The 15,769-nt window shown below is 43.6% G+C and overlaps 2 protein-coding genes across 2 annotated transcripts in view; both read right to left on the bottom strand.

The window, feature by feature from the left end:
* Positions 1–208: 208 nt before the first annotated feature.
* LOC144891813 (uncharacterized) lies at positions 209–1,475 on the bottom strand (the record flags this gene model as incomplete). The annotated part of the gene is made up of 1 exon (XM_078776452.1): positions 209–1,475. A coding segment is annotated over one exon (1,056 nt), but the record flags the coding sequence as incomplete, so codon positions are not given.
* EIF4ENIF1 (eukaryotic translation initiation factor 4E nuclear import factor 1) overlaps positions 1,462–15,769 on the bottom strand; it is a gene marked incomplete in the record, with an annotated part of 85,244 nt that continues 70,936 nt past the window's right edge. Inside the window, 3 exon segments of the mRNA XM_068113493.2 lie at positions 1,462–2,795; positions 12,501–12,579; positions 12,690–12,769. Of these exon segments, the coding sequence (XP_067969594.2) occupies positions 2,578–2,795; positions 12,501–12,579; positions 12,690–12,769 (377 nt within the window).

Below are 15,769 nucleotides of genomic sequence, written 5' to 3'. Positions count from 1 at the left end.
TTCAAAAATAGAAGAGTTGGATCACACCAAGTTGACTGCGCAGGGTAAGTATTCTAGGAATACCATCTAGTTGGAATGGTGTAGCAGGTAGCAGGAGACACTCCATCATCAAATCTTCTTGTATCCACCCTGAGATCAACCACCAGTTTTCACCCAATTCATTTAAGCTGTTTCAGATAAGGGTAAGAATCAAACTGATAACTTCAGCTTCATAAATATGTTAATTTTATTTCTTACAAGGAAAAATGATAACAAAAACGCTTTGCAAGTTCGCTCCTTCGATCTCACATCTTGCAGAAAAATGTAGACTATTCAATGTTTATACAAAGATAAACAGCATTTTGCATCCAATGCAAGTCTCTCTTGCAAACTGCAAGTGTTAGTCATCTGGCTTCACTGACAAACGTTCAGAACATAAGCTAACAAAAAAAAAATGTACAGCTTCCAACCTTTTTACAAAGCAGACAAGCAGAGGGAGGGGCAGAGGATAAGCGGAAGGAGGAGGGGGAGGGATGGAGTGGGACAAATGGGCAGAGGGAGCAGGGTGAGACAAGTGGAAAGGGAGTGGTAGGGACGAGTGAAAGGAGGGGCGAGTTGTGACGAGTGGAAGGAGGAGTGGGTGGGACGAGTGGAAGGAGGGGCGGGACGAGTGGAAGGAGGGGCGGGACGAGTGGAAGGAGGGGCGGGACGAGTGGAAGGAGGGGCGGGACGAGTGGAAGGAGGGGCGGGACGAGTGGAAGGAGGGGCGGGACGAGTGGAAGGAGGGGCGGGACGAGTGGAAGGAGGGGCGGGACGAGTGGAAGGAGGGGCGGGACGAGTGGAAGGAGGGGCGGGACGAGTGGAAGGAGGGGCGGGACGAGTGGAAGGAGGGGCGGGACGAGTGGAAGGAGGGGCGGGACGAGTGGAAGGAGGGGCGGGACGAGTGGAAGGAGGGGCGGGACGAGTGGAAGGAGGGGCGGGACGAGTGGAAGGAGGGGCGGGACGAGTGGAAGGAGGGGCGGGACTAGTGGAAGGAGGGCGGGACGAGTGGAAGGAGGGCGGGACGAGTGGAAGGAGGGCGGGACGAGTGGAAGGAGGGGCGGGACGAGTGGAAGGAGGGGCGGGACGAGTGGAAGGAGGAGCGGGACGAGTGGAAGGAGGGGCGGGACGAGTGGAAGGAGGGGCGGGACGAGTGGAAGGAGGGCGGGACGAGTGGAAGGAGGGCGGGACGAGTGGAAGGAGGGGCGGGACGAGTGGAAGGAGGAGCGGGACGAGTGGAAGGAGGAGCGGGAGCAGGATGAGGAGAAGGAGGTGGCAGGTGGGACGAGGGAATGGAGGGGCTGAAGGGACAAGGGGAAAGAGGCTGTTGGACCGAGTGGAAAGAGGGGAACGGGGACGAGTGGGTGGTGGGTGGGGGTTGTGAAGTAATAAGGGAGAATGCAGGGTATGGGAGAGGAAGGAAAAAGGAAGGTTGGGAGGGGGAGGAAGTCAGAAAATTGTCAGTTTTTGAAATTATGGAGTGAACCAAAGGAAGGGAGTGCAAGATGCGAATACATTGTTTGTTTGAATCAGTTAACGTTGGACCATATTGAAGATGAAGACGGTTGATGGGGAAATAAATAAATAAAGCAAAACTATTCATTCAAACATTCCTCACCTTCCAAACCCATTGTTCAGCTCTGCATCCAAATCAATTATTTTCTCAGCTCTGTATCCAAATCACAATGCTTCTTCAGACTTGGTGGAATCAGTGAGATTCATTTAAAAAAAAACTTCTTTTCTCGTATCCAATCTTGTCAGGTTCTGGGCGTTCGACATCAATAATCAAATGTAACGAAGCAAAATAAATCCCATGATGTGGCTGCAGGTTCAAATCCGAGTCTATTATTTAACTTTCTCAAACATCTTCCTTAACGCTCACCCCCCCCCCCCCCTCTCCCCACCCCCACCCTCCTCCACAAGAACCAGATTTGAAAATATACACATTTGTGCCAACTTAATATCACACTCGCTCCATCCCCAAATTAACCTTCTCTTACCATAAACCCAAACAAAATTTCAAATGCATACAGCAAGGAGAATTCTACTCTATCCTGAGATTAATCTGTGAGAATGGCAGTGGCTGTGTAGGAATGAAGATGAAAGGTGGAAAAAATTTGAGGGGTGAGGAAAAGGGGGTGATGCGGTGCAGAGCAATCAAAACAAAAATTACCCTTTCATCTTTACAAGGCATTTGTCAACTCTGTTCAACACACGCACACACACACAGTCGAGCATTCTGAAGGAGGCAGTTGTTACCTGCAAACATTGTGTTGGATAAATCCAGAGTGACACAGCATGGAAAGACGTGCAACTTCCGGCCCATTCAATTCCATCTGCAGTTTACAACAGGCTAGTCAAGTTGAGGTCACAAGTAAGTGACTTACTTTACCATTTCATATTATACAACGAGTCTTTAGCAGAGCCCATTATGATCAAAACGCTTTTTGAAAAGCAAACATTCCTTGAACCTGTGGAACGGGATTGGCGATCGAGGAAGGAGTGAGGAAGTACATAGTCAGGAGAGGTGGTGCTGGTGAGAGTCTGCAGACAGCATGATTATACCCCTGGCCTCAATTCCAAATCGTCCACCGAAATGACATGATTCGGCATGGATGGAAGTGGCTGCTGGAGAATCTCTTTCCCAAACCAGCGAGCAAGGGCCGGATGAGGCGTGGAGGAATGGTGCGACCCTCCAGTCCTAGAAGGGGTTCCACGGCCACCCCGTGCAGCTCTCATCCCTCCTGGAACTGCAAAGTGTGTCTGTGAGGTTGCAGCTGTTGATGACAGAGGTTAAAGACAAAATGGGAAGGAAAGAGAGAAGGGAAGTTTCTGATGAGGTGATGAAGAACAAGGTTCTCGACTAGCTACGTACTTGTCTTAAAAAGGTTACACACTTAAAGCCTACCTGCCGCAGCTTCCACTATGATGGGAGAAATGAGTGTCGAAAGTTGGAAAATATGTTAAAATTGAATGCAAGCATTGCTTTTATATTATAAGCAATAGAAAAACATTTTAAAACGAGAACAGCACTCGTCGACGTCGCGACATTGACCAATATGCCTCCGCCCACATCATTACGTCATTACACATACGTATAACAGGTTTGATTAAATCCTTTCAGCCACTCTCAAGTATCACATTTTTACATGACATGACCTATGACGTTTGACCTTTGACAGAAATCGAATCATTTCATCTTTACATCATAATAGTGCCTTCAGAAAGTATTCACACCACTTGACCTTTTCACATTTTGTTGTGTTGCAGCCTGAATTTAAAATTGATTTAATTCAGGTTTTTTTGTCACTGTCCCCCTAATGTGAACAAATTCCAAAGTGGAATTGTTTTGTTTTTTAAAGAATTTTTACAAAATCATTAACCCTTTGAGTACGGATGACGTCCAGTGCCACAACCGGCGAAAAAGTTTTGTGTACAGATGACGTTACTACACGTCATCGACTATACCTATAAATAGTAAGGGAAACATATGAAAATCTGTTAACTAAATTGTTACCAAAAAATTTCTTCACCAATATGTTTGTAAAGGTGTGTAATAACATGTGTTAAAATGTTGAAGGTCAACTCCCGTGGGAAACCCAGAAAAAAAGCTGTTGAATTCGGGTACCGAAAAATTATTTTCGAGAATTTTTTATTTTTTTTAATCGGCCCTTAAGTAACTTATGAGGGGTCAAATAAGGGTTTTTTCATGATTCTGAGTTGATTGTTAACATTTATATTTCACCACAGACACTCCTTTGTGGAAAAATAATTTCTAAATATATCTCATTTTCTACTTTGCAGGACATGGAGTCTAGCAATATGGATGAAGACGTTACTCCACCTATGCTCAATTGCTTCATCTGTGCACGCTCGGATACACCAGCTGAAAGGCTCATACAGGCAACTCCAAAGGGATACTCAACTTTATTGAAACAAGCAGAAACTGTGGAAAATGTTACTGTTGTGGAACGTATGAAGGAGGCTCAAAAGGAAGGAAAACTGAGGTACCACCAGAAGTGTAAAAATGATCTGTACAACAACTTTGTTGCAACCACCAAGAAGTCAGCTCAAGCATCAAAGGCAGAGAAAGAGTCATCAAAGTTGAAGAGAAGACGCACTACTTGTGAGTTCAGTTCATCAACTGGCTGCAGTTCTAGAAGATCAGTCAGTTGACCTCCTGTATAAGGATGTATGCTTTCTTTGCAACCAACCAGCCCAGCTCTACAAAAATAATCCAGCACAAGCTAGAAAGAAATACAGAGTGCCAGATAATTTGACTGCAGATACACTGAAGGCAAGCTTGCTGAAGACAGCACGGAGTCACGGGGATGACTGGGGCACTGAAGTCACTGGACGCCTGGAAGGGATCAACGACTTGGTAGCAGAAGAAACACTGTACCATTTGCGATGCAAACTTATGTTTGCGAGAGGTGACAGTTTGTCCAAGACTGATGAGGAAGGAAAAAGGAAGAGAGGACAGAGGAGTATTGATGAGGAGCGAGAGGCAGTTTTTATTGAATTCTGCGAATGGTTAGACTCAGAATTAGAGCATGGGGTAATGAACATGGACCAAGTCCATGAAAAGCTGCAGGAGTTTGATCAGTCACCAGAGAAGAGCCTTTCTTATTCAAAGCATTGGCTAAAGATAAAACTTCTAGAGAAATACGAAGACACCTTGTATTTCACAACACAGGAAAGAAGGGCAGATGTACTCTGTCTCAAAGATGGCACCGACAATATTCTGCGAGGGCATCATGCTAATCTTGACCATGGAGATGAGAAGACTCAGATCATAAAGATGGCACTCAAGTTCATATCCAATGATATTGCCTTGATTGATTTAGGTCCAAAGTCATACCCCACCATACACAGTATGACTGACATCGATAGTCAGCTGACACTTGTTCCTGCAAGCCTTCAGATGTTCTTGAGACCGATTGTCAAGACAGACGAAAGAGTTGCCGTTTGGGGGCAGAATTTTATTAAGGCCTGTCGACCTCGGTCTGGAGTATTGCCACACCAAATGGGGCTCGCCATACAACTTGATCATAGATTTGGGTCAAAATGGATGCTCAACAAGTTCCACCGGCTGGGATACACTGAGTCTTACACAGAGACACAAAACTACAAATACTGCTTCCTTAATAGTAGGAGTGGAGATGATGTTCCAGATACTTCTGGCACTCTTGACACCATTGTGGAGGAAACCGATGAACAGATCAATGATGAGGTTGCGGTTGATGCTGCGCTTGAGGATCAATCAGTGATGACAGCCAAAGTGCCAGCCAGTGAAAGTGAATTGTCAAGTAATGATCAGGTGGTCTTTATGGAGGTTGGGGAAACAAACAATGCAGTCACTCAGTTTGTTGGAGACAATATAGATTTAAACATCGTCTCTATTCACGGAAACACTCCCTTTCACTCAATGGGTTGGATCGAAGTCACCTCTCCGGCACCACCTTTGCTAGATCCACAGACAACAGCAGCTTTCCCCCAGGTGAAGTTGAAGGCACTCGACAAAGCTAAGATCCTGAGAGGAACTGAAGTAAAGATTATTCCATTTACGAACAGGAAACAGATAGGAACGAACGCGATCATGTTTCTCCCCCTCGCTGAGCTTTCCTCCTCCCTGGCTCATGATCAGCCACTCCTCACTCCAGGTGACACACTCTGGGCAGCGGCAGGAGTGATCAAACCAGAGACTCTACCTCCAACAGAGGGTGCAGCTGCACAACATTCACTCCGTGCCTACCTGCAGACCCGGGACTGGATCCTTCTACAGAGCATGTCTCTGAACCCCAGTGACTATGGATGGACAATAGGTGTGCATGGGTATGAGCCAGTTCCAACACTGGACCCCACGGCTCCTGAGGAGCTATTGCAGTTCACGAGCTGTAATTGTCATGGAGATTGCAGCAACCGACGATGCAGCTGCAAGAAGAATGTGGTCACGTGCATCTCGGCCTGTGGAGTCTGTAATGGCATTACATGCAGAAACTGCAGTCATGATGTTGTTGAGTCTGAAGAAGACATAGACAATGACTGTTGAAACTTCTGACATTGTGAATGAGAAATAACTCTTGAGTATTATATATGTATGTGAAATAAAAGCTACTTTGTGTGTAAATGTAAAAGTGAAAATATAAATGTTAACAATCAACTCAGAATCATGAAAAACCCTTATTTGACCCCTCATAAGTTACTTAAGGGCCGATTAAAAAAAATAAAAATTCTCGAAAATAATTTTTCGGTACCCGAATTCAACAGCTTTTTTTCTGGGTTTCCCACGGGAGTTGAACTTCAACATTTTAACACATGTTATTACACACCTTTACAAACATATTGGTGAAGAAATTTTTTGGTAACAATTTAGTTAACAGATTTGTGAAATATCTCATAAAATGCCCTTACTAAAATAGATCGTCAGTACATGGTTGCATTCCTGTACCAAAATGCCAAATTAATCCCGTTTTATCAAATTTATCGAGGTTCGAGAATTTTTATTTAAATTTGTTTAGGTTGCTGGGGATCCTGGGATTATCAAAAAAAAAATCGCATACTCAAAGGGTTAAAAATGAAATGCTGAAATGTCTCGAGTCAATAAATATTCAACCCCTTTGCTGTGACATTCCAAATTGAGCTCAGGTGCATCCATCTTCCTTTGATCATCCCCAAGATGTCTCTACAACCTGACTGGAGTCCACCTGTGGCCAGTTCAATTGATTGGATATGATTTAGAAAGAAACACCTTTCTATATAAGGTCCCAAAGTTAACAGTTCATGACAGAGCAGAAACTCTACCATGAAGTCAAGGAACTGTTCACAGAACTCCGAGATATAATTTTGAGGAGGCATAGATCTGGGGATGGATACAAAACAATTTATAGTGTGTTTAAAGTTCCCAAGACCACAGTGAGCTCCATCATTAGGAAATGGAAAGTTTATGGAAGTACCCAGACTCTTACTAGAGCTGGCCATCCGACCAAACTGAGCAGCGGGAAAGGAGGACTTTGGTCCCCCCCACCCCCCCAAAGTCCAAGAAAGAACCCAATGATGACCCAAGAACTCTGACAGAACTACAGAGCTCCTTGGCTGAGCTGGGAGGATCTGCCGGAAGGACAACAGTCTCCGCAGCCTTTCACAAATCTAGGCTTTAGGGGAGAGTGGCCAGACGGAAGCCACTCCTGAGAACAAGATACATGACGAAATGGAGTTTGCAAAAAGACACGTGAAAGACTCTCACAGCATGAGGCAAGAGATTCTGTGATCTGATGAGATGAAAATGGAACTCTTTGGTCTGAATGCAAAGTGCTACATCAGGCAGAAACCAAGCACAGCTCAACACCCATCGAACACCATCCCTACCTTGAAGCATGCTATGGGGATGCTTTTCAGCGGCAGGGTCTTGGAGACTTGTAAGGATAGAGGGAACATTGAATGGAGTCAAATACAGGCAAATCCTTTGAGGAGAACCTGCTTCAAAGTGCAAGCGACCTTAGACTGCTGCTAGGATTTACGTTCCAATAGGACAATGACCCCTAGCTTAAAGCCAAAGTAACACTGGAATAGATTCAGAACAAGAACAAGAAAGTCCTTGAGTGGCCCAGCCAAAGCCCAGATGTGAATCCCATTGAGAATCTGTGGAAAGACGAAGACTGCTATTCACTGACGCTCCCCATCCAACTTGACGGAGCTTGAGCAAATCTGCAAGGAAGAATGGGAGAAACTCCCCAAATCCAGATGTGCAAAGTGAATACAGGCATACCCAAGAAGACTCAAAACTGTAATCGCTGCCAAAGGCGCTTCTACGAAGTATTGACTCGGGTATGAATACTTTTGTAAATGAGATATTTCTGTATTTCAGTTTTAATTATATTTTGTAAAAATTGGTTAGCAATTATTATTTGCGAAGTTCAACATCAAAGCTGTTGTTTTTTTTAATGGCCACTATTATCCCACCTTGTGAGGTGGCCGGGGGAAGCTTGGTAAACATGAGTAAACGTTCACTCACGGAACACGTGAGTCAAGCATCCGTGCATGTGCTCCCACCAGCAAAGGGTAAAAGTCTTGTTCACAATGAGTGATCCTCATTGAAAGGATGGAAAAAGTGCTTAATGTTTGGATTGAGGAGCAAACAGAAAAAGTGCTTTTGAGTGGACCGGTATGGGGGCTCAGAGGAAACCATTGCGGATTTACCAACGTTTCCACGAGGCATCCGAGTCTGAAGGTTCGAGTTCAACCATGACACTGTGCAAAACTACCCACCACCGCTCGCTGAACTAATCGAGGCGAAGGGATTTATGCCAGAGCAGGTTTTTGACGCTGAAGAGATGGAATTTTTTTGGAAGAGAATGCCATGTCGTATACCTTCCTGTCCAAAGAGGAAAGATCTGCGCCAGGCTTCAAGGTGGCTAACGATCATGTTACCCTTCTTCTATATGGCAATGCAGCAGGCGGATACATCGTGCTAACGATGATCCAACAGCCATCATAATCATCCCAAGTTAAGTATTGTGTTTTGTATTTACGGCATAGTAAGTTAGGAGTGGAAGAATGGTTGATCAGAGTAGTGATGGCAATGTACAAAAGAGCGCGCACAGCTGTAAGGACGAAGGACGGGAACAGTGGCGAGTTTGAGGTGAAGGTGGGAGTGCATCAGGGGTCGGTACTAAGTCCACTACTATTTGTAGCTGTGATGGAGGTGCTGGCTCAGAACGTAAAGGAGGGTTTACCGTGGGAGTTGTTGTATGCAGATGATCTGGTGTTGATTGCAGAAAGTATGGATGGACTGAAGTAGAAGATGAACAAGTGGAAGGAATGTATGGAGACAAAAGGTCTGAAGGTGAATATCGGAAAAACGAAGGTGATGGTAAGTGGTAAAGCATGTGGTGAGGTGGAAAGAACTGGGAAGTGGCCGTGTGCTGTGTGCAGGAAGGGTGTCGGAGTGAATTCCATTCAATGTACAATGTGCGCCGAGTGGGTTCATCAAAAATGTAGTGGTTTGAGAGGGTCATTAGCCAGTGTGGCAGCTACATTCAAGTGTAAGGTGTGCACAGAGGGAGCTGCAGATGGAGGAAATGTTGAGTTGGATCTTGGAGATGGCGTGAAGCTGGAAGGTGTGAAAACATTTTGTTACCTTGGAGACATGCTGAATGGAGAAGGTGGATCAGACTCGGCAACGGTTGCTCGAGTGAGATGTGCATGGAAGAAGTTTCGGGAACTGAGTGATGTGCTGACGAGGAGGGGAGTGTCATTGAAGCTGAAGGGAAAGGTGTATGCTGCATGTGTGAGAAGTGTTATGATTTATGGGAGCGAGACATGGGTAATGAACGTAGAGCAGCAACGAAGACTGGAAAGGGTGGAAATGCGAATGGTTCGGTGGATGTGTGGAGTATCGTTGAGAGAGAGGAAGACAAATGATGAATTGCGAAAGATGATGGGAATAGAGCCTGTGATGGATGCTGTGAAGAGAAACAGGTTGAGATGGTTTGGTCATGTGTTGAGGAAGGATGAAAGTGACTGGTTGAAAAGAGTGATGGAAATGAATGTAGAAGGAAGTAGAGGACGGGGAAGACTGAGAAAGACTTGGCTAAAGATGGTCGAAGAAGAAATGCGGGCAAGCGGGTTAACAAGGGGAGATGCAGAAAATAGGGCAAAATGGAGAACATCGTCATGGGGACCGCAAGGCTAACCCCCACTCTTGCAGGGAAAATGGCCTTAAAATGCCTGTTGTTGTTGTTGTTGTATTTACGGCATAGTACATATGAAATATGTTTACCCTCACCCATCTCGATGTTTTGTAATCAATATAAAAAGTAATACTCATGTTTTTGTTTACTTTATACCATATTTATTTCATGATATGTTTATTTCTGGCTGCCGCCGACTTTCCTCGATATTTCCTCGAAGTCCAAGAATGGACCTGAAATTTTAAGAACTAGCATATTGGGTCGCTGAATTGTTTCACCAATCAAAAGCTAGAACCGATTTTTTTTTTTAAGATCAAAAGGCCAAAGGTCAAGGCTGCATAAAACATAAATTTTCATCATATTGACTTGAAATTTGGGCAGGGTTTTCATGTGGGTCGCTGAAGCATATTGCTTTTGATGTGAAAAGGTCAAGATCACCAAAATCGTCAAATCTTTATTATTATTATTTTTTTTTTCCTGTTTTCATCATGTTTAGCATAGGGTAGGTAGAAGTCTGAATACAAAGCGGATGTGGACAGGCTTTGCATTTTCAGACTCTTAATAATTGTCCCTTTCAGTAATCTTTAAAATCAACAAAAACATCTGAATTAATTTACATTTAATACAGATCTTCATGGAACAACACCATTTAAAATAGCTAGATTTTGCCCTCTTAGAAAAATCAAACCTCTGCCACCCAATGTTGCACCACGATTTTGTGGTGGGCGGTAAAGTAGCTCAGAGCTTTGGCTTTGAATAAAACCAAGTGTGCAACACAATTAACCTTTTAAAAGTACATGCAATACAGTAATTTTAATTGATAGATTAACTTAAACTTTTCCCATCACTGGGGATGGATACTTTTGCTAACAATACATAATTAGATGTACTCATGGCCCAACTTACGTTCAAACAGCACATAATAAATAGACATTCTCACATAGGTCCACCGGGGCATCACCTGGGCCGAGATTTCACCACCCATGTTTTTTGGTTTATATATACAGATAACCGTTTGCCCACCCTCACATTTAGGTGGAGTTTGCACATTTACTTAACGAAAGGTCATCGACTGCAAATGAAAGGTCTATATGATGTAAAGGTGAAAGGTCTGAAAAGGTGTAAATGTGTCTAAACTACTCCAAAGGAGGCAACAGTCTGAAGGTTTAAAGGTTTGAAAGATCTTAAGGTTAAATTGAAAGGTCGAGACGTAGTTACGATGCAATAATATGTAATTAATAGATGTACTCATAGTGCAATGCTGCGTAATTAAAAACTTCATACTGTAGAAGTACAGTGCAGGCCTCACATTCAAACGTTATGTAATTAATAGACGCACTCACACGAGTCAACCGAGACTTCTGTGATTTTCAGTTTTACATATACATGTATATAGACAATTATCATGTGTCGAGCAACAATGGTTGTCGGACTGTATGCAATTGTGTATTCAAATATTAACCACACTTGACTTCAAAAGTGGTTTTCTGTTGTCTCCACTGTTGGACTACGTGGTATTAAGCCATTAACCACAGCCATTTAGGTGTCATTGACCCGTGTCACCACAGCCCCACTCCCATAATGTTGATTGACAAGCGAAGTCCCGCCCACCCTAGTTTCCCTTCCTATTACTATGCATAGTGATAGAGTTTGCTTTCTTTTCGTGGAATCCTTTCAAGTTGTGAAACTTTTGAGTACACGACAGACTTTACAGCAGACCGAGTTTTACGGTAGAGAGTGAATTTTACGGCAGAGTTTCTCACTCTGCGCATGCGTATATGGCGTTCAACAGGTTGGGGTGCTTAGTGATTGTATAATCGTACTAAAATACACAATTTGGTGTCTGTCTTTTTGACCACAATGCATTCAGTCGTTACTTATCCAATCCCAATCAAACTTGACAGGAGAACTAAGAGTCACACAATGGAGGTTGTAGCGACTTAATTTGACTGCTCCCCAAAGGGGTTTTCCACCTTGGGTGACATCCATGTTAAGGTGTATATCAGTGTTAATATAACTAATCGTGGCATTTTTTCCAAGGCCACTTGTAATAATAAAAATAATAACAATAATTATACGAGTAATAGCATAATATTAATGTTGTTACAAAACAATATTAATACTAACTAGACAGGCCACCTGCGACAAGCACGTTTCGACCACTTATAACTGTGGGAAGTTATGATTGGGATCCAATCTGCCCCACTTTGATACAACCCTGCTTTCATCTGACACGTGACCCATGATGTCCTCTTAATAAAACTGAATTCAGAATTCAATTTTAAATATTAAAAAATAATAATAATGAGGGGTCCTCAGGGTCTTTGGAGTCCTCGGGGTATTTTGATTCCTCTGGATCCTTTGGGTAATTGGGGTCCTTTGGGTCCTCTGGGCCCTTTGGGTTCTCTGGGTCTTTTAGGTGTTTTGGGTCCTTGGAATCTTTTGGGTCATCAGGATCTTTGGAAATATCTTGCTAATAGAGAAAAGGTGTGGATGAAGATCAAAGAACTTGGTAGTTTCCAAGATTGGATACACAGTATGTAATATTCAGCCATAAAATAGGAACAATACATACAAACAAAATACCCCATTGGATACACTGCATGCATATATTAGGAAAACTCACAAACCATGAGAATAAAGAAGCCAAGCATCACCCACTATTTCACATTTTGCATGTTACCCTGTGTGTTACCCAAATAAATGTTAAAAACATACATTATTTGGCACTTAAGCTTCACCATCCCAATATATACACCCACTTGCAGCAAAGCATCAAAATCAACTTACTCTGATTCAAATGCTGCTGCAGCATGGCGAAGTGGAAAGCACCACTGTGGGGCAGGCGAGAGGCCAAAGCAAAGTCCAACTGGAGAGAAAAGTCCAACAAACACGACTTCCAACAAACACGACTTGCGACAATCAACACAAATTTGTTAAAAGGGGTTAAAACCCCAAATTAATTTCCAAACGACTCACCTGACTTGTGAACAATGGGTTGATGGGGTAAGGATGTGGAGTTGGGAGCAGGTGACCAGCTGTTCCTTCTCCAAACATTCCTGAAAAAATGAAAACAGCATTAAAATAAACACATTTGAAACAACACTGCATATAATGCATAGCCATGGCAGGGTATATAGATTGCAGTAGATCCGATAACCTGTGCAGACTCACTCATTCACTGATATGCACAGCATGGATAATTTGGATATACAGTGGAACCTTGACTTACGAGTTTAATTCGTTCCGTGACCGAGCTCGTAACTCAAATTGCTCGTTTCTCAAATCAAATTTCCCCATTAAAATGCATTGAAATGCTATTAATCCGTTCCAGCCCGCCAAAAACCACACCAATTTTTTTTTAAATATACAGTATATATAAAAATATCTCGCGCTTTATATTTCACCTGTATGCAGCATACAAGTTGGCAGGATGGCCTGGACTGGAGGTACGCACACTTGACTCTAAAGTCTAAACTGTCCAGCCTGGGTTTGAATCCCGACCCAGCTATAACCTGTCATGGGTGAATCACAGGCAGGGTGATTCATCAATGTGTGTACCGCTAAACTGGGCGCCCCGTTTGCGTCCCATTAGTTGTTGGATGTTAAGGATCTCACCGTGTTTTCCACAAAGAGAAGGCGAGCTATCGCCGGCACTCTGAACAAGTTGTGGCCTGGCATGCTCTTCTCCTCTGCCGTTATATACGTCCTCCTCGGCACCTCGCTCATGTTTTTCGACGATTGCGTGTTTTATATCCAAGCACAAGTTTTATATAAAACACGACGATTGCGTGTTTTATATCCACAAGTTGTGGCCTGGCATGCTCTTCTCCTCTGCCGTTATATACGTCCTCCTCGACACCTCGCTCATGTTTTTCAACGATTGCGTGTTTTATATCCAAGCACATCATCCTCTTCTTCTTCTCAGTACCGTGTTTTCCACAAAGAGAAGGCGAGCTATCGCCGGCACTCTGAACAAGTTGTGGCCTGGCATGCTCTTCTCCTCTGCCGTTATATACGTCCTCCTCGGCACCTCGCTCATGTTTTTCGACGATTGCGTGTTTTATATCCAAGCACAAGTTTTATATAAAACACGACGATTGCGTGTTTTATATCCACAAGTTGTGGCCTGGCATGCTCTTCTCCTCTGCCGTTATATACGTCCTCCTCGACACCTCGCTCATGTTTTTCGACGATTGCGTGTTTTATATCCAAGCACATCATCCTCTTCTTCTTCTCAGTACCGTGTTTTCCACAAAGAGAAGGCGAGCTATCGCCGGCACTCTGAACAAGTTGACGGCAGAGATACTGTACTTGCACGGCAAGATAACCACGTGACCAGAACCCACCTGGTGGCGTAAACTCAAAATAACCAACATGCGAAAACAAAAATGCAGCGCTATACGGCAGAGATACTGTACTTGCACGGCAAGATAACCACGTGACCGGAACCCACCTGGTGGCGTAAACTCAAAATAACCAACATGCGAAAACAAAAATGCAGCGCTATACGGCAGAGATACTGTACTTGCACGGCAAGATAACCACGTGACCGGAACCCACCTGGTGGCATAAACTCAAAATAACCAACATGCGAAAACAAAAATGCAGCGCTATACGGCAGAGATACTGTACTTGCACGGCAAGATAACCACGTGACCGGGTGGCGAAAGCTCGTAACTCAGATCTCGGCTCGCATCTCAAAGCAATAAACCGCCCGAGCGACGGCTCGTATCTCGAAAAACTCGTAAGTTGGGGCACTCGTAAGTCAAGGTTCCACTGTATTCCATAATAATGGTATAAAATAAACTTGTGGTTAAAACGTTAAATTAAACAAAAAATGTTATGCCTATATTTAAGAACTTTATTGAACTGTACCTAAAGCCTGCCAGGCACGATAATCACACCCGTAAACCTTGTAGAATGCCTCTTCACTTGTTTATAGTAAATTAGACATTATTCCAAGTTCATAATTGGAAAAAAAAAAAAATGCTTTTATATATCGAGCCAAATGGTATGTCAGGTTTGTAGATTACCTTCAGATCTGAGAATGAACAGTGTACATAAACATTGATCTGCGTGGGGACTCACACCGAAACAGACCGATTACAATAGCCTCTCCCATTGCTTTGGGAACAGGTGAGGCTATTGACAATTAAAATCTGTAGTTCTATGATAAAATTTTGATAAAACACAGTTATATCAGCAAAATGAGTGGTGGAATACTTGACAAATTCACAAGCACTGTACAATGCAAACGATTGGCCAGAAAATGGTACAAGGCTCAACACACAGGCCCGCCCCAATCAGGTCGCATAGCTCAGTGCGCCCGGTCGACCGAACTAGGCCACAGTGTTCAGCACATGGGCTGCTTCAAACAGGCCGATGAGCTCAGCGCTTACATCATCCCATCATTTATTACACAATCATCACCCTTTCATACCACCACTCAGCAATCATTCCTTCATCTATTACACTTGATCAATTTCATTCAAGCTTGAACATCACAGATGTACACTTGTTTGTTGTTAGGTGTGAATGCATGTTTTTGTTCATACAACCTCTGCTCATAAACTCAGTAAAGTGAATCCTCAAATATCACAGGCTTGAATATCGCACGCAGGTTTCGACCACTCGGAGGCAAACTATTGTGTTCCGATTTATTTATCGTGGGATTTCATTTTGGCCCATCATAGTTTTTGAGCTGAGATTAGTCATCGTTTGCATCCACATGTATGATTACCTCCCATTACGAGCCTTTTGTTGTTTCTTGTGCACCGCTTTTAATGGTGCCCGCATGTAAAACGATGGACAAAATTAGTTGTGCCATAAGGCAGAGAAAGGTTATGATGTTGGTGGAAAAAAATCGAGTGGTTAGATAGGTTGGCTGGAGGTTAAAGTGCGGCATCTGCCATTACGGGATCAATGTGTGTCATATCCATAAAAGCGAGTCAAATATACATGCAAGTGTTGCTGCCAGTTCACCGCAAAGCGCAAACGTCTCATTCCAGTCCCATGATCCTTATACAGAAAGGATGGAAAAAGCCTTTAATGTTTGG

This window comes from Myxine glutinosa, chromosome 4 (assembly GCF_964187855.1).
Source record: "Myxine glutinosa chromosome 4, kmMyxGlut1.1, whole genome shotgun sequence".
Classification (NCBI taxonomy): Eukaryota; Metazoa; Chordata; class Myxini; order Myxiniformes; family Myxinidae; genus Myxine; species Myxine glutinosa.
This window is presented reverse-complemented; position numbering and strand designations above follow the sequence as displayed.